This window comes from Alligator mississippiensis, chromosome 1, assembly GCF_030867095.1.
Source record: "Alligator mississippiensis isolate rAllMis1 chromosome 1, rAllMis1, whole genome shotgun sequence".
NCBI classification, from domain to species: domain Eukaryota; kingdom Metazoa; phylum Chordata; order Crocodylia; family Alligatoridae; genus Alligator; species Alligator mississippiensis.
This window is the reverse complement of record NC_081824.1, coordinates 238,108,119-238,127,285: the sequence shown is the minus strand read 5'-3', so window position 1 is coordinate 238,127,285 and position 19,167 is coordinate 238,108,119. Positions and strand designations below refer to the sequence as shown.

General features: G+C 42.8%; 1 protein-coding gene across 2 annotated transcripts in view; it reads right to left on the bottom strand.

The window, feature by feature from the left end:
• KPNA1 (karyopherin subunit alpha 1) overlaps positions 1 to 19,167 on the bottom strand; it is an 89,692-nt gene that overhangs the window by 9,418 nt on the left and 61,107 nt on the right. For both annotated transcript variants that reach the window (XM_059720321.1, XM_014598217.3), the window contains 2 exons: positions 17,408 to 17,486; positions 15,385 to 15,510 (listed from right to left, as the gene is read on the bottom strand). In XM_059720321.1, the coding sequence (XP_059576304.1) occupies positions 15,385 to 15,510; positions 17,408 to 17,486 (205 nt within the window). The remainder of the gene's footprint in view (positions 1 to 15,384; positions 15,511 to 17,407; positions 17,487 to 19,167) is intronic.

Below are 19,167 nucleotides of genomic sequence, written 5' to 3'. Positions count from 1 at the left end.
GAAGTTTTTTAGCTGTATAATTACCAATAATATCACTTACATGCAGGTGGTAAGTCTCTCACCCGTACAGTGTGGAAGCATAAATGGGTGTGCACAGATTAAGGATACAGGAGGTTGCACATATAGCTACATATGTGAGACCACCGTGGACACGTACATGCATCTAAGTCTGGAAAATGGAGGCAGCCCAGACCTAGCAAGAGATAGACTTCAGAGCAGGAGTCTCCCATATCCCTGAAGAGGATAATAGTCTTCAAGTACCTGAAGGGTGGTTATAAAGAGGATGGTGATGAGTTATTCTCTGTGGCTGCAGTAGATAGGACAAGGATCAATGATCTTAAATTGCAGCAAGAGAAATTTAGGTTGGATATTAGGAACAGTTTTCTTGCCATAAGATCAAATAAACATTGGAATTGGCTATCCAGAGAGGTTGTGGAATATCCATCTTTAAAAGTTCTTAAGAGCAGGTTAGATAAACATGGATGGCTTTAGTCAGGGGTAATCTTGACTTGAGCAGGTTGGACTAGATGACTTCATGAAGTCTCTTTTAGCCCAGTTTTTTATGATTCTATCTGTATAGATATGGAGGCAGATAATTATGGAGAATTCCTTCCAGAGTAGAGATTCTAACTCTGGATCAAAGATAGCATCTGAAAGGAACTGCAAAGGAGATGAGGGAAGTCCTATTCTGAAACCAAGCAGAAACCAAGCTGACCAAGAGTCACTTTTGCATGGATATTTCAATTTAAATTTGCATACAAATCTATGCAGTGCCAGTAGACCTCTGGCATATTGATAAATGGAGTACACACATGATATACTTAAAACAACCCCCCACCCCACCCCAAAAAAACAAGTCCTCATAAATATTTCAAATAATTACTTATTTTCATCAGTCCCCTCAAGGCACACCCTGTGATGTAGGAACAATGATCCTGCTAAAACCACAGGGCGCCTATAAATGTGAAGTGAGGCTGCTCTGACATGCTATAATTACAGCACATCGGAGGGGACTCCAGCATTTCATGCATCAGTGTTCCCATGCTGAAAAATGGTGGCAGAGGTACTTTAACTAAAGTTCATTCGACAAGTTTTAGTTAAAAGCACCCTTTGCCACCATTTTTCAGCACAGGGATTGAGACGCTCCAGGAGCTCTTGGAGCCACTCTAATAAACGCATTCCCACCTCCCTCCAGAGCATGTGTGTAAATGCCCAAAGTTTTATCTCATTCTAGAAGCGTAAAAGATGTTCAAAACTAGTGTTTTTAGATTGCAAGAATCTTTCCAAATATGTTGGTCTTTAAAAATGCTAAACTATTTTGTTCAAGCTTTTGAAAACAAAATCACTTTAAAGTTATAAACAAGCATGGAAGATTTGAGCCCACGACACAGAAATTAAACAAAATTCTGTGCACTGTATCATTATCTTGTAAAAACTCTTGTACAACAAGGACCACGTGCAAATGTAGTATGCCCCCTTGTGCTCTATATTACTAGTGTGGCAGACTGATGATTCTGTAGCAGCTTAAAAGACTATAAACAAACACATTTTGAACCAAGTTAAACATAAATCAAGTTAATAAAAAAAACTGCATTTTTTTCCTGATAGTACTATTATTTTCTACTGCATCTACATTTTCCTGTATCATTTCCTGTATCATATTTAGAGGAAAATATTAAAATGTTTGTTTCATTTTTCACGTTTTATATAAATGGGTAGGAACAGCTAGGGTTTTTGGCATGTGGGAACAAAGTGAATTTGTAGGATAAGCATGTAAGCAGGATCACAACAAAATAGTTCACGCTGACATTAAATATGCATCATTAGATTTTGAAGGTCCAATTAAGCTCCAATTGACAGCAACAATGGAGTGTTAACATAGAGATGGCGCTAGCAGTTCCTTCTGTTTTTTAAACACTCTGTTGTCCAAACCTACTCATGACAAGGCTATCTAACAGTGTGCCTTTGACACAGACAAGCAAGTTAAACCCTGCACTAGTGTTCCCATTACTGGACTTTTTCAGTGGGAACAAAAGCAAGCACAGACACAACCTTGTAGAATTTTCTTCATTCAGAAGAGCTAGAAGAAAAAAATTAAAGAATGGTAAAAGCATAGTCCTACACCCACAGAACAGACTGTATCCTAAAAAAAGATAGTATTATGTAGACTACCATTAACAATACTCAAAAAACCTTTAACAGTTTCATAAGATAACAGTATGGACTCCCTATATGTGGATATAATAGCTAAAAGTAGGCTGTTGCCTACAAAAGGTCATGACTCTCTGAACCACTTAAGTCTCTAGAAGTGCCAAGTTGCCCTATCTTCTGCCTGACTTCAGACTAACCTGACTAATGATCTCTCTATATGGATGAAATTATTAAAGTTAATAAAATGGAGAAGTGCATTAAAAAGCCAAGGGTCAAGATAAATGTACTATTCATGTAAATTTGTGAACTGGAAGAGTAGAATCCTACAGCAGTATACTAGGACAGGTATCCTAGGATTTGCACTATTTACAAAATACAAACACAGAGCAACTTCCATTTTTGACACCCTCAGGAATATGATTGACATGTTTAAGCATAAAGTTACACACTGGATAGAAATAATATCCAAGAGAAGCATGGTTTTACATGGAACTGAATGATGGGCTTATGATTAAGGGTGCATTCTCTTTGTCCATATGTTTGCTGCTTACTCTGTGCACATGCACATATCCAAGAACATTTTTTTGAACTTCAGACAAGGTGGCAAATCAACTTGGTTATGCAAGAAAATTAAAAAACCTGAGATAAATTTATGGAGGGGATAGGATGATATAAAAAAGGAGTTCTGACTGTACAATAAGGATATGTGATATAGACTCATACAGAAGTAGGGCTGGAAAGGACCTGTGGAAGTCATCTAGTCCAATTCCCTGCATGGGGCAGGATCAACCCCACAGCTGCATCCAATACAAATCCTTGTGTAACCTATCACTAAACCTACAGTCAATCCCATCACACAATGATAAGCCCTTAACCTGCCATGTGTAAAGCACAGGAACAAAGGTGGTCAGTGTTCTGCTGTTGTGGAACAATCTCCAGGTTGCACTGCAGAGTGAAGATTGCCTGGTTATCCCAAGTTTCTAGGTTTGACGGTTGCCATATGGAACCAGGAAAGAAGGGTTTTTCTTCCTCTTGCCCCTGTCAGCATTCTTTCTGCCTTCCTAGGAAGCATTATGTGTTGGCTACAGAAAAACTGGGGACTGACATACACGAATGCTCCTGATGAGAGTTAAAAAAAATTAAAATAAAATCCTGAACAAACAAAAACCAAAAACAAGAGGTTCCTCCAACTCAGGATCAGACTCAGGGTCATCCCTGGGGGGGGAGGGGCGAATCGGAGCGACCGTGTCTACTCCGTGCTGCCATCGGCTTTACATCCGGCCACTTGGCACCCCTCTCCCCCGCCAAATCCGGCACTTCCATCTGCTCAGTGCACACCGTCCTTCCCCCCTTGCCACCAAATCCACCGCTGGCTTCCTCCCATCTGAGGGCACGGCCCTGCACAGGCTGATTTGCCCCAGGCCCCACACTCTGCTCGGGTTGTTTCTGATCAGACTGATTACCATATCTGGTATCAGGAAGGAATTTTACCCCATGATCAGATCAGCATAGACTATGGGAGTTTTTCCCTTCTTCTGTAGCAGGGATTACAGCTCTTTTCTTTGAATCTGTTGAGCGTAGTTTCATAGTAGCTGGGGTTAGGAGGGACCTGAACAGATCATCTAGCCTGACCCCCTGCCACAGGCAGGAATAAATGCTGGGTTCACAAGACCCCAGACACGTAATCATCCAACCTCCTCCTGAATTTGCCCAAGGTAGGGGCGAGGACCACTTCCCTGAGAAGTTGGTTCCAGATTTTGGCCACCCTAACTGTACAATATTGCTTTCTGATCTCTAACCTAAACCTATTCTCCATCAGCTTATTACCATTGTTCCTTGTCACCCCAGGTGGTGCTGGGGAGAAAAGTGCTCTGCCTATTTGCTGTTGATCTCCCCTGATGAGCTTGTAGGCAGCCACCAGGTCCCCCCTCAGCCTCCTCTTGCTGAGGCTGAACAGGTTCAGGTCCTTCAGTCTCTCCTTGTAGGGTCTGTTCTGCTGCCCTCTCACCAAGCAGGTAGCCCTCCTCTGAACCCTCTCCAGGCTGGCCACATCCCTTTTGAATCTTTGTTCATAGATTTCATAGACATTAGGGCTGGAAGGGACCTCGGAAGATCACTGAATCCAGCCCCCTGCCCCAGGGGCAGGAAGTCAGCTGGAGTCATAGGATCCCAGCAAGATAAGCATCCAAATTTCTCTTGAAGGCATTCAATGTAGGTGCTTGAACCTGCAGGCTATTCCAGACTTTGGGGGCTCAAACAGTGAAGAAATTCTTCCTTAGGTCCAGCCTGAAACGGTCTTGCAGGAGTTTATAACCATTAGACCCTGTCATCCCTTGGGACACTCTGGTGAACAATTGTTCCCCCCAGATCCTGGTGAACACCCCTGCTAAACTTATAGGTGGCCACCGGATCACCCAAGCCTGCGCTTTTCCAAGCTAAAGAGTCCCATAGCTCTCAGCCTGTTATAGTAAGGTATGTTTTCCTGACCTCTGATCATGTGCGTGGCTCTCTTCTGGACTCTCTTAAGCTTCTCCACATCCTTTTTGAATTGTGGAGCCCAAAACTGGATGCAGTACTCCAGCTGCGGCCTCACCAGGGCTGAGTACAACAGGAGAATGATGTCCTGGGATTTGCTTGAGAAGCATCTATGGATGCAAGCCAGTGTTTTGCTCGCTTTACTAGCCACAGCATCACATTGAAGGCTCATATTCATCTTGTGGTCAATCATGACCCCCAAGTCCCTTTCATCTGTAGTGGTAGCCAGCATAGCACTGCTGAGCCTATAAGGATGCTGCAGGTTTTTCCTCCTAAAGTGGAGAACCTTGCATTTTTCAGTGTTAAACACCATCAGGCTGTCATCTGCCCATTTCCTGAGCCTGTCAAGGTCAGCCTGGATTGCCCTCCTGTCCTCAGTGTGGATGCTTTACCCCAGAGTTTGGTATCATTGACCAACTTAGCCAGTCCGCTTCTGACTCCAATGTCCACATCATTAATGAAGATGTTGAACAATATTGGTCCAAAGACAGAGCCTTGGGGGGCCCCACTGGTCACAGGGCACCATGACGATTGACTTCCGTCAACCACCACCCTCTGGCTCCAACCACGGAGCCAGTTCCCCAGCCAGTGGATCATGGTGGACCTGAGGCTGCAGTTGGCCAGTTTTGCCAAGATGTGAGCATGGGATAGCAGAATGAAGGCTTTTCTGAAGTCAAGATATATGACATCAGTCTCCTCTCCCTTGTCCAGGTGATGTCACCTGGTCGTAAAAGGAAATCAAATTGGTCAAGCAAGACCTACCCACAACAAACCCATGCTGGCTATCCCTCAGGATGTTGCCATCAGCCAGTCCGTTAAGAATGGCCTCTTTAATAATCTTTTCTAAGACCTTCCCCAGGATAGAGGTCAGGCTGATGGGCCTGTAGTTTACTGGATCCACTTTCTTCCCTTTCTTGAAGATGGGCACCACATTGGCCTTCTTCCAATCTTCAGGCACTTCACCAGAGCACCAGGAGTTCTCAAAGATCCATGCCAGGGGCTGAGCTATGATGCTACCCAGCTCCTCAAGTACCCTGGGATGTAAATTGTCAGAGCCAGCTGACTTGAAGGTGTCCAGCCTCCCAAGGTGTTCCTTCACAAGGTCAGCATTGACGGAGGGCAGGGAATCTCCCTCACCCAGGCCTCCCTGTCCTGGGAGTTGCTCTAACGAAACTCTAACTTTGACTGCTATATTGACTGCTTCAGGGAAAGAATGAACAATTAAATAATCAACAACACATGCCACTATAACCAACTCTCCCTATCAGAAAGAAAGCCATAGAATCCTTAAGATCTAACCACCAAATAGTAATAAAACCAGCAGATAAAGGAGGAGTCAGTCATCTTAACCATGACGACTACATAAACGAAGCCAACAAACAACTTTCTGACACCACCTACTACAAAGAAGTACAGGAAGATACTTTTCACCACAAAACTACCATCAAATCATTTCCGTTAGAACTACAAAAAACCTACAGACCCTGAATCCCCCCCCCACCTAACCCAGGGACTTTTTACATATTCCCTAAAATCCACAAACAAGGGAACCCTGGCAGACCTATCATATCCAACCATGGGACCCTAACTGAGGAAATACTAGGTTTCATCTAATAAATCCTAAAACCGCTGATCTCCCAAAGAGCGAGTTTTGTCCAAGATGCTACAGACTTTCTACAAAAACTTAAAAACAAAGACCACCTTCCCAGCAACACCCTCCAAGCCACCATGGATGTTACTAGCTTATATACCAACTTCCCACACCAGGATGGCATCCAAGCCTGCCTTACATACCTACAAGAGCAAGATGATAACTCAGTGTACAGACCCAAAGATATTACTGACCATATACATTTCATCCTCACACACAACTCCAGTTTCAACAACCAACACTTCCTCCAGACCATGGGCACAGCTATGGGCACTAAAATGGGCCCACAGTATTCCAAACTTTTTATGAGCCACCTAGGAGAAGAATTCCTCAAGGACTGCACCATCAAACCCTTGCTGTATTTAAGATACATCAATTACATCTTCATCATTTGGACTGAAAACCTGTAATTTCTGATCAATTTCCATTAGAAATTCAGCAATCATCATCCCCCCACCTGACTATCTCTTGAATACTCCAGCACCAACGTCTCCTTTTTAGGCACAATGATCACTATCCAGAATGGTAAAATACAGACCACAATATGCAAGAAACCCACAGACCAACATACACATCTGCACAGAACCAGCAATCAACCTAAACACACTAAGAAAGCTGTAATATACAGCCAAGCCCTCCAATACTACTGAATCTGCACTGAGAACATCTGTGATTGTCACTTCACAAATAGCAAAAAGGCTTTGACTCAACAAAGACACTCCTCCAGAGACAGATCACGCTAGTGAAAGAGCCACCTGGATACCACGTGAAGAATTGCTACGGTACAGAAGGAAAACCCGCATGAATCACACACCACTGGTTATGACATATCACCCCTCCCTGGAACCTATACAGAAAATCCTCAAACAACTGCAACCCATACTAAAAGAAAACGCAATTCTTAAAGAGATCTTCCCCGAACCACCCATCCCAGCATTCAAACAAGCACCGAACCTTGCTAACCTCATCACCAGAGGCAAGCTTCCTACAGCCCCAACACACTCAACAGATCCAGACCATGCCATGACAAGAAATGTAAAATCTGCCAACATATCTCCACGACCCCCACAGTTACTACACCCCACAACAGAACCATCAGCATTCCTGGATCATATAGCTGCACCTCCAGAAATGTTATGCATCTCATCCAATGCACCGAATGCCCTGATGGAAAATACATAGGAGAGACCAAACAACAACCATGCACCAGAATGAATGCACACTGGAAATGTATCAAAGACAAAAATATCCAATTACCTGTGGGGGCACATTTCTCACAAGAAAACCTCTCTTGCTCTCCAATCTCTCAGTTCCAATCCTCAAAGGGAATTTACAAAACACCTTTCACAGACGAGTCATCAAACTTCACTTCATCAACCTCCTGGATACTAAAACTTATGGACTAAATACAGACATTGGATTTATGACACATTATAACCTGCCTAACATCTGACTCCCCAGGTATTTCTCCACTACTTACCAGCTACATTCATTTCCCTTCCCCCCTCCCCACCCCCACTCCCAGCCTCTCTCTCATCCATTGACTCCTCAATTTACATCTTCACTGACTGGCTTTGTTGCATGCATACCAGCCTCTGGCTTCTTGACTATTCATTTCACCCAGGAAGAGCACACCAACTGCAAATGCTTCCTCAGCCTGAAAAAGGGTATTTATACCCTACAGCTTGCTAAGAAGAATGTTTCCAACTATCTGAGTTGGTCTAATACAAAGTATCAAACTTACCCAAAGAACACTGTCTGCCTATGTCTTTAGACCAACACGGCTACAACCTATACCCATGAACTGTAACACATTTTGAAGCAAGCTACGCAATAACTCTTGCAAGATTACTACAGACTGTCAGAAATAATGTTCAAGTCTCAAAACATAAGAAATCCCAGTTTCATTCACTGCACTGAAATGTCCTTCAGAATTACTGAAAAGGTTTTAGTCAACCTATTATATCCTCTAAATACAATAAACTGCACTCTTCTAGAGTCTGGGATTAAATCCAGAATTCCTGAACACCTATATTTAATAATTTACTAGAAAATAATTTTATGGCCCAGTAAACATAAATTTGTACTTAGTTCAGATTTATCACACTTAAGTAGTGAATCACCAAAGTACATGTTTCACAGTTGAGTGTGTACTCCACTGATCAATGTATGTTGTACCCCATGCTTTTTATATGCAGTTCACAGAGACTGAGAGCTTGTGACATCTCTTGACTTAACAGTTTTTTCTTTAGCACAATCATTAATGATCTTTTTGTTCTGGAGGTTTTAGTGTTGGCCAAGATGGTATCTACTATATCTATAGTTGTTGCATACTAGCAGATTTGAAGGGAAAGATAGAACACCCAGAAGAAGGGGGAGTGGAGAAGACAGAGCTGCTAGTGGAACGCAAGCATGCAACCTACTGCTACTACTGCACCTGGATGTATCTAATTTCTAGGAGTAGAGAGTCCGTGAGTACTTAAGATGCATTTGTGGAAGTGGATGATGACAGATTCCTTCCTGGCAGCTCCCTGAAGCTGACAGGTTGGTTATATCATCACTGCCAAGACAGAATGAGTGTTCTTGGTATATCTGCTTTCAGTAACTTTTAAAAGAGTTAAAGTATAAGACAAAAGAAATTCACTGAGGCATGTCAGTCTTTCATACCCTCCAGAAGGGTTGACAGTCAGGATTAGCTTCAGCAGTGCAGTTTCTCCTCCTGAGTCCCAGGTAGGTCCAGCTCCCCTTCTCCCTGACTCTGGAAAAGCTATCCACTGAAGTACAGCAAAGCTGCATACAAACTAGAAAATTAACAAACAAAAACTATGCTTAGTGACAATTAAGGTTGCATCAGGACATACCCGTCCACCCAAAACCTCAAAAGCATGGAAATAAAACATGGGAGACTCCTGCATTCCAATCCACCTTTCCATTCTATTGCTTACATCACTGTTGATAACGCACTTAGAAAGCTTTCACTTCCACCTTCAACAAAAAATTAACAGCAACTTCACAAGACCTTATATCAATTATAGAGAACAATCAGCACAACTGGCTGTCACATTTCATGCATTTGGGAAGTTATTGATTTCATTAACATTTTGTGTTAAAGGGTGAATATGACAAAGACCAAGTACATTCTGCTTCTTGGTATCTTTTGGAAGTGAAAAATCTTTGGAGTGCGTTACCAGCAAGCATAGGCAAAAAGGAAGTGGAAATTGATACAGAGGTCTTTCCCTTTGACTTCATATTTCCATACTTTACAGAGTATGGATGGAGGGATGTGTGACCCAAGGCAATCTTAACTGACACTAAATGTAGCTGTTTGTTTGTTAATGAATATGGGTGAGGCAACCAGCCAGAGATTAAATTTACAGATCTGTTTCATTTTTCACTCAGCAAGAATTTGGCTAAAAGGAATGTGGCTTGCCTCAAGAGGCTCATTACTGCAAGAGTGATAGCAAAGTTTGGTGACAGGGTACCTATGCGATTCTAAAGGCTTACCTACACTGGATGTATTAGCCTCCAGATAAATCGTGTAAAATTGAACAAGTGCAGTTACAAAGTTTACCTCGTAAGAGAGACACCTCCACTGTAAATAAATACTAAACCCCTGCATTCAAACATACAACTTTCTGAAAAGTTATTTTTTTAGGTTCAAAAGTTATAGTCTGGTTTCTATCCAAAACAAATAATTTTCCTTGCAAAACTTGATCAACAATGCAGTTTACATTATTTGACAGCAAGGAAAATGAAGAACAGGAATTTGTTTTTTTACAAGTTTTTCTTTAAAAAACAAACAAACAAATAAACAACACCCCCAGCCCCCAACAATCCCTCCCTTCTCCCCAAACCTTGTGTTCCCGAAACAAACAAACAAAACCAAAGAAACCCTAGAGGCTGACAGTGTTTGCCTTAATGCCTCATTCTTCTAAGAATCTGATTTGTCTGGAAATGTTATACAAGTTTAACCAAGTACATTAAAAAACTGCTACATCTGACCTGCCAATACACTTGGACATTAAGGAGACTGGAGGAACTCTAGATGAAGCCAAGGTATGAACAGATCAGTCTTCTGGAAGAAAGCATTTCAGCAAACAAGCTTAAGGGTGAGGAAAAGATTTGGCCTGGGTTTGGCATTTCAGCCGGAGAGGATCCAGGAGGGGTGCAGGGGCATGATCGCACTCCCCCTTGCACTGCATGCCAGAGCCAGCTCTATGGAAAGCATGCTGGCTGGCTTCAGCTCTCCACAGCCCCAGTCACCTGAAGGCCTTGGACAGGAACTGAGGTTCAGATGAAGCGAGGCTGGAGGCCCAGGCTGGCAGGGAATGGGCAACGAGCAGGTGTAGGAAAGGTGAACCCATACAGTAACTCAGCAAGGGGAGGGGAGGGGCAAGTGAGGTACCAGCACTAGGCACTAACTTAGTAGGGGTACCAGAATACTTCCCTCACCTCCAAAGGGTCCGTGCCCCTGGCAGAAGCAGCCCCGTGGTGTTGCTGTTGCAGCAGCAGTCGGGTATACACACATCCTGAGGCTGCTGTCAGAGCAACAACTGCTGCATACAGACCAAGCTGCAGCAGTAACTGGGGGTTATTTTTGAGGTCCCAGAGTAGGTAAGGCTCCTCCCTCTCTGGCAATTAGTATCATCTCTGTTGAAAATGTTCCTTGACATAGCAAAACCTAAAAACTCTCTAGGTGACTAAAGGCAATTTCCACAAGCTTTATTTTATATTCTCAAGCTTCAGAAAAAATGCCGCATTGATAAAATGTTTGCGTTTCCCTCTGGAATACTAATCCACATATAGACTTCTTGAGAGACCAGAGAACTGAAATAGACTGTGCACCATCATTTCCCTTTGAACTACAAAACAAAAGACTTGTACACTCTCCAAAGTATGTCTTCTTCCATGGACCAGGTTCTATCATTTCAATGAGGAGAGAAGCTACTTCAATTCTTGATACTAAGAAATCAACTGCCCTCCCATATATAGATGGCACGTGTAAAGTGGGTTTTCCCCACAGTACTACTGCTGGCTGGGGGGTACAGTAAATGGAATAGGGAGGGAAGGTCTGCCAGGTCTTTTCTTGTAAGCCACAATCTATACAACACAGGAGTTGCCATTTTATATTAGTGGATGGAACAGAGGCCACACTCAACTTGACAGATCTCTTGGAAACTTAACTGAGTTTCTAGTACTTATGAAACTAATCCAATTTATACACATGAGCCACTTGCATTTAAGAGAATATTGGTGGTACCTCTAAAGTAGGGCTACTGTAGCTTTCCTCTCTGAAGGATCTTGTTGCCAGTGTTGGTTTACTTTAGTGTTCTTTGGAAAAGGATGAGCTCATCCCTAGGACAGTATGGATATTTAATCCTAATATTGAATCCTCCTGATTTTCTCAAGCAAGCATTTTCTGAGGTTGTTTCACACTCAGATGAGGATCCATTCTGAAGTACCTATCAGAGGGTACTTCAGAATCTGACCAGACTCAGGAAACCTCAAAAGAAGAAAACCTTTTAAGGCCAGACTGTTTTGCAGGGAATCCCATCTTTGGTCTTCCAATTCTCCTAATGTATAATCTCTACAGCAGAATCTGGGGGAGCAGCAGCTTCCCATTAAAAGACCTGCCAAGATAAAAGTCGCTTAAAGATTACCTTATTGGAAGGAGAGGCTGTTTCACTTGCCAAAAGGCTAGTGACTGCTTTGTCTCTACACTTCCCCTAAGACCTTACCAACAAAATACTTGGAAAGATATCATTTAACCTGTAATGCCAATTCCATCAAGTAGTTGCCCACAGAACAAGTATTTAGAAGGTCTGAATGAACAGCAAGTCAGAGTCTGAGAAGTATCAGTCTTGTAAAACTGCCAGGGAAATAGTTTAAAAAGCAAATGTTGTCAAGGGCTTCACCCTGCCTCCTCCTCCCTCCCACCTTTTTTTTTTCTTTTTTGATATGCTCACAACTGCCTACCTAGTGAATATATCCACTATCAGAGACAGCACCCAATTAGAGCTGAGACTGCTATATCTGAAGTCTAGTTTGAGTGATATGACTTTGCCTGGGCACGAGTACACCTCCAGCAGAATGACTATGCCCTTCACTAAGGATGCCTTGGCAGCAAAATCTAAGGGAGAATAATAAAAAACCCATAGGTCCTGTGATACACTGCCTCTTACTCACACTCCCACAAACCAGAACCAAGCAGTTAATTTTCCAAGCTTTTCTTTCTTTAGTGTTCTTTTGGGCATCCCGATCAACTGGTTGATCAGGGAGCCCTTGACAGTCTATGTCAGTGTGGGGGGACTGAGATTGACTGTTACAGGCTTCATGATCAGGAATGGTGGGGTGCACATGGGGAGCAGCAGGGACAGAGTCCAGGAGTGGCAGGACATATGAGAGGCAGGACGCATGCGGCTGAGCTGAGCCATGCCCTCTGCTGCTCGAGCTGAGTGAGTGGGATGATACCCCTCTGCACTTCCTGCCACTGATTCATAGATGTTAGGGTAGGAAGGGACCTCAATAGATCATCGAGTCCGACCCCCTGCATGGCAGGAAAGAGTGCTGGGTTTAGATGACCCCAGCTAGATGCCTATCTAACCTCTTGAAAACCCCCAGGGTAGGGGAGAGAACCACCTCCCTTGGGAGCCCACTCCAGACTTTGGCCACTCTAACTGTGAAGTTCTTCCTAATGTCTAGTCTAAATCTGCTCTCTGCTAGCTTATGGTCATTATTTCTTGTAACCCCCAGGGGCGCCTTGGTGAGTAAAGCCTCACCAATTCCCTTCTGTGCCCCCATGATGAACTTATAGGCAGCCACAAGGTCACCTCTCAACCTTCTCTTGTGGGTGAGTGGGGCCCTGGTCAGGCCAGGTCGAAGCCCTGACAGCTTGGGGCACAAAGCCCAGCGCACAGCAGCAGCTGCCTCGCCCCGCACACAGATCAGGGGGGCACATGCCCTCCAGCCCTCTGCCGGAAGCCCACCTGCACAAGCCACCCAGGCTCCAACTCTCCCCCAGCCCACCCCACCTGCCTGGTCAAGGCCCCACTCACCCCTGCCCCTGCCCCACTCCCTCCTTCACTGTGGGGGCCTCGATCTGCCCCCCCAGGCTCCCCCAGACTGACCTGCTGAGCAGGGTGGTGGGGTGCAATAGATCCTGGATTGCCTTTACTTCAAAAAGTTATCTCCAACTTCTTCACCTTAAAGAAGCTGGAGACCACTGGGATAAATTAACCAGAGCCACTGAACACAAATGCTTCATCTGTATTAGAAGGGCTGCAGGATGTGTCATCTTTTATGGCAGAGAAAGACTTGAGGACTGCTTTCCAGTTCTCATTCATTTCTGCATGGATCTTGCCTTCATATTGACTAGGAGCTGGTGTTTCTTCTTTCAGTTCCAGGGATGACCTCACCTTCCCGAGTGATTTAGTTAAACTTTCCTGAGTTTTCTAGAAGCTGTGGAAATATGGGTCCTATGTATAAGCGTTTGCTGGGAGGAAGGAGAGTGAGAATGGGAAAGGAGAGGGCTTTAGAGCCATATAACTTATTCTAACTCAGTGAAGGGAACTTCTGTCAGTCTGTTCAGTCTTAGTGTTGGTCAGGCAGGAGTTATTTTCAATTCAGCCTGCTGTCTGCCTGCTGTTTCTGAGGGGGAACACAAGGAAGCGAAATGGTGTCCTTCCAAATCTCCCACAAAGTCAAATAAAAACAAAGACATGGAGCCCTATCAGTTTTGAAGGGAAAACCACACAGCCAATGAAGAAAAAAATATTTAGTTAAAGATCTCCTGAAAGTCTGTGAAACTGCTACAAAGGTTGGTCTGCAGTCTGCCATATGGAGTCAAAGAATTCTAGGAGTTCTACCACCTAAGAAAGTGATGGCACGCTGGGGTGCTGTGAAATTCTTGTAAGGCTGTTGTGCAATATTAGCAGTGTAAGGTGTGCAAACACTTACACATGAATCACAAGATAAACCCAGAGATTAAGTCCTATTTCAAATAGGAATCCATGGTGTCAAAAACATTTTGACCTGCTGTGGTCTTTCTGAGTCCTTTGCAAAAAAAGAATTGCTCTATTATTTTTCTGTAGTAGAAAGCCAAGATGTGACATTGTCCAAAGGGTCCTTGGAGTCTAAAAAGGTTGAAGACCACTGGTCTAAGAGAGGGCCAAAAATCCAAGCTATGAGGATCTGGTCTGTCTGGTCTGCCATGGCAAGGGAATTCCAGTGCAAAGACTGATGTACAGGGGACTGAAATTGCTGTCTACTCCTATATTCTCTAGCACGGAAGACAAAGAGACTAGAAAAGCTGATGGTTATGGAGGTGGTCTCCTCAAAGAGACTATCCTGGTAACAACTGTTTTGAATATGGACAACCTAAACTAGGTAAAATGGTTCACTGGTGTGAAATCTAAGAAAATTTATTAAGTGTTTTACAGAATCAACTACCAGGTTTAGTACTGAAAACATAGGATTGTGTGTGTTTAAACAAAATCTGGTTATCATTATGTTCAGTAAATTAGAAGGGTGAAAGCATTCCTTTCTTGTTTGGGAGGACCTAACTATACTGGGTGTTGAGGAGATGAAAGAATTTTATTTTTGGTGATTAGATTTTATTCCCCAGATTGTGTATAAAAGTTGCCAGAGGCAAGGATTTTTGTGGGAGACAGACCCTTCCTCAGGACTCTGGCAGAGAAGCAAAAACAGCAGAAATAAACAGCAGATGGAACACGTGTAAAACTCCATATGTAATTAAAAACAGGATACAAGAGAAATCATGGCAAACTGTGGCAAAGCTGTTTTCTTGGGGTTAGCCAGTCAGCCCTCACCCCTGGCATAACTCTTCACCCTTTATTTCTGAAACCTGATAAAGTTTCTAAGCTTTAAGAATTTGAATTCTATTACAGAGATGGCTGGGTTATCTAAACATTCACCTGTGTAAGGCTCACAGCCTCCTTCTACCTCTATTTTAAAGTATATAAATGGAATGCCATTTGATAGGCATTTCTCCAAGATCAGACGACAAAACCCATAGTTGTGTGGGTTACCTGGATCTGGGCTCTGTTTCCAGCTGTTATGTTAGATATTGTCCAACATGCCTCCTTTTTAATAGATTCCTTTGGGCTGCTTAGCAAATGCAGTAAACTCTGGAGGGCTGAACAATTCAAAATTACCTAGGGGAAAGGGTAGAGAAAACATGTTAGATTATGCCCAGAATAATCAGCAGGGGAAAGGAGAGAGAAAGCAGCGGAAGCATTCACCTATGCTGATGTGCCGTGACAAGCCATTCGCTCCAGCTTTGTGGGCTGCACCATAGGCTGGAGGTTGAGCATCCCTGAAGTAGACCATAAGCTAAATATGAGCCAACAGTGTGCTCTTGTTGCAAAAAAGCCAACAAGCATTCTAGATTGTACTAATGGAAGCAGCACTTGCAAATCAAGGGCAGTGATTCTTCCACTCTATTTAGCAGTGGTGAAGCCTCACCTGTAGTACTGTATCTAGTTTTTCACCCCACACATCAAAGAGGATGTGAACAGCTTAGAAAGAGCCCAGCACATAGCAAGATGACTAGGGGGCTGGGAGGCAAGACTTATAAGGAAAGACTGAAAGAACTAGGATTATTTAGTTCGGAGGAGAGAAGGCTTAAGGGGTATTTGATCACCCTGAAGTATGATTACATAAAGGGACAGAGGTGGGCTTTTCTCTGTAGCTGTAGGGGCCTCAAACTACAGCAAAGGAAATTTAAGTTGGAGATTAGGAGGAACTTTTTGAGAATGAGAGTGGAACAGGTTGGAACACTGGAACAGGCTACTTAGAGAAATTGTGGAATCTCCATTATTGGAAGTTTTTAACAGCAGGTTAGAGAGACACTTGGCTGGGATAGTTTAGTCAGGGATGATCTTGCCAGGTCCCTTCCAGCACTACTTTCATATGATGCTATAACTGACATTTCTGGGAAATTTGCATGATATTTAGTGACCTGGAATATAAAAGGAGTTCAAATGAGATGGACTACTTCTCTCTTTTGACCTTAATTTCTATGAAACTAAGGAATCATGTATATTAAACCTGATCTCAAAATAATTTTATGGCAAATTTACATGCCATCGAAACAAGTGATAAAGCACATGGTGCTAATGTAGCTCTCAGCAACAGAACATAAAAAGCAAGATTAGAAAATGTATACAAACAAATCTCTCTCATAATGAAGAATATAAGCAGAGAACATCTAATTGTTACTCACCAATCTTCTTACCCAATATGAATCTAACTGCGTTAAAGGTTACAAAAGAAAGTCCCATGCATAACAACATATGCTAAGTGTTAAACTAAACTGTGGGCTAGGAACCTGAGTTTCAACTCTGGCAAAGATTAGAAAGTAAATATTAATACTTTCAACTAGGCCAGGACTATAAAAATTTCTAAGCAGCTGGGGGCTGCACACCAGATGGGTCACACCAGTAAGGTCTGCACAATGCACATGCAATTCCTGCTGCACTGTTCCACCAAGACACCCTGGCCTCCATCTTCAGCCCCCCAGCTGAACCACATTGCCATGGGCTCCTGGGGCAGGGACAGGAAGTGGAAATCCGTAGAAGGTGCCTTGAGCCCCTGGTTGCTGCTGCAATGTGGGGAGGAACAGCCAGGTGGGAACTTCCCCCACCCCCTGCAAATTAACCCCTTGCCGCGTGCATGCAGCTGGACAACCTGAACTAGACTATAGAGGTAAGAAGGCCACAGCATAAAGCCAGTACAAGATTCAGCATAACAGCTAGCCTTTGCTTGGGACAGAATCAGAAAAGGAATACTCGCAAGTGTTGAATGTCAAGATTGAATAGTATATCAGCATGACTGTGTAGAAAATCATCCTGGGAGCTGTAGGTCAGGACTGAAGTGCAGCATGAGAGTGACATGTTTGGCTACAACCAATGACACCACTCTCATATTGGTGAGAAATAGAAAATACGATGGTGTAATAAGCAAAACAAAAAAGCAATTTAGAGGCTTATGAATTATCCCATTAACCAAAAAGGCAAACAGAATTACAACCCAAAACAATGGAGTCTATACCTGGGTCTGGATGTCATCCCCAGTCACAATGTTCCCAACTGCTCGTAAGGCAGGAGATACCACTTTGTAATCACTGTGCCTAAAAAATACAAGGAAAGAGGTAACAGCCCAAGATAATTTTGCAGCCCCATCCTTTCAATCAGGACCTACCAAGACTCCTTACTGGCCAAAGGAGAGTTTCCTCAACAAGACAGACTGACACGACTGAAGTCATAAAAGGCATCTCTAAGTTTGGATTTGAAACTATGGGTACTTCTTTTTAGGGTCCTCTAGGGGCTTTTTAATGTTTTAGATTTGATAAACAGTTTCTGTGACTTTTTGCTTTAATTTTGTGCACTGTTTTTCTCCCTTGCAGTGCTGAGAAATCCATTGCATGGTAAAGTAACTTACTGCCTATATAATGGAATCAATAAAACTGATTACACACTAACTTCTGCCAAATAAAGAAAACAAACTAAGAAGAAATGAAAGAAAAATCCTTCATAATTTTCTGTTATAAAAAATAAGACTCTTACAAGTCTCTTCTATTACAGAAAAAATTGGGCATCAGATTTAATTTAACCACATCCCCTTAAAATGAAGTTGTGGTTTTGAAAATGAAAAAACTACATTCTTTTCCATAGGAAAAGTATTCCTCCAACTTTGACTCCTGACAAATTCCTTCAAGCAAACAAAAAACACCTCTCATGGCTGTTATTTTGTTGCTAGCTGCTGACAAGCCAAGTGTTCTTCCTTTAACAAAATTTACCTTAAAATAAAAGGGATTCAACAGGGATTGACTGAAACAGTCAATTTCTCATAGCAATTTGACAACTGGCCATATATTCTTTTATAAACATTTTAAAGCGAGTCCATCACTAGAAAATGGCAACGTGGCCCTTAACATGAAAGGGAAAATTCTAGTAAATATAAAAATCATCACTTAATGATTACATAGCAAGATTCACTGATGCTGAGAAATCAATACAATCTCTAAGATAAAATTTAACTAGCAAGAGATCACATTTCCTATATTTGTAACTGATCGATAACAGCATTTTATTAAAGATCAAAATGGGACAGTGTTTCCTCTAGTGATGAGAAAACAGATAACTTAAGAAAAGAAATAGAGTATTTTTCAATAATTTTCTGTGTTTTTCATTTTTTTTTTTAAGTAAGTGATCATTAATTCTGTTTAATACTGCTTGAGTCTGTTTAATACACACAAGCTGGTAAATGAAGGTAATTGTATATTTTAGGTTTTTTTCCTTCCTTCTTTTTAAACATATTGTAGGATTTTGCATTAATGTAGCTATGTACTGTTTATTTAGCAATAACAGCTTCCTAAGATATGCATAGACCATATCCATAAACCAAAATGACAAAGCCCACTTTTGTAGCTTCAGCAGAGATGATCCTAGCAGGGCCCGGGGCAAAGCAGCTTGCACGAGGCACCCCTCCCCATCCCATGGCATTTATGCTGAGGAGTGAAAGCCCTGGCACACCAGATGCAGTGGGATGGGTGGCAGTTGGAACTTCTGGCTGGAACAAGCAAAGAGCCGTTCAACCCACCAGGCGGGTGGGTAGGCTAAACTACAGCCACGGCCTTTCTGCTCTGATCTGCTCTGCAGGGTCCCCAGCGGTTGCCCCAATTCGCCCCCACCAGGGATGGCCCTGAGCTCCAGTATAAAATGTCATATATTTAATATAATATAAAAACTCAACTGTGTCTCAGTGGGCGCATCTACACATGCCCTTTACTGCACAGTTAACTAATTAGC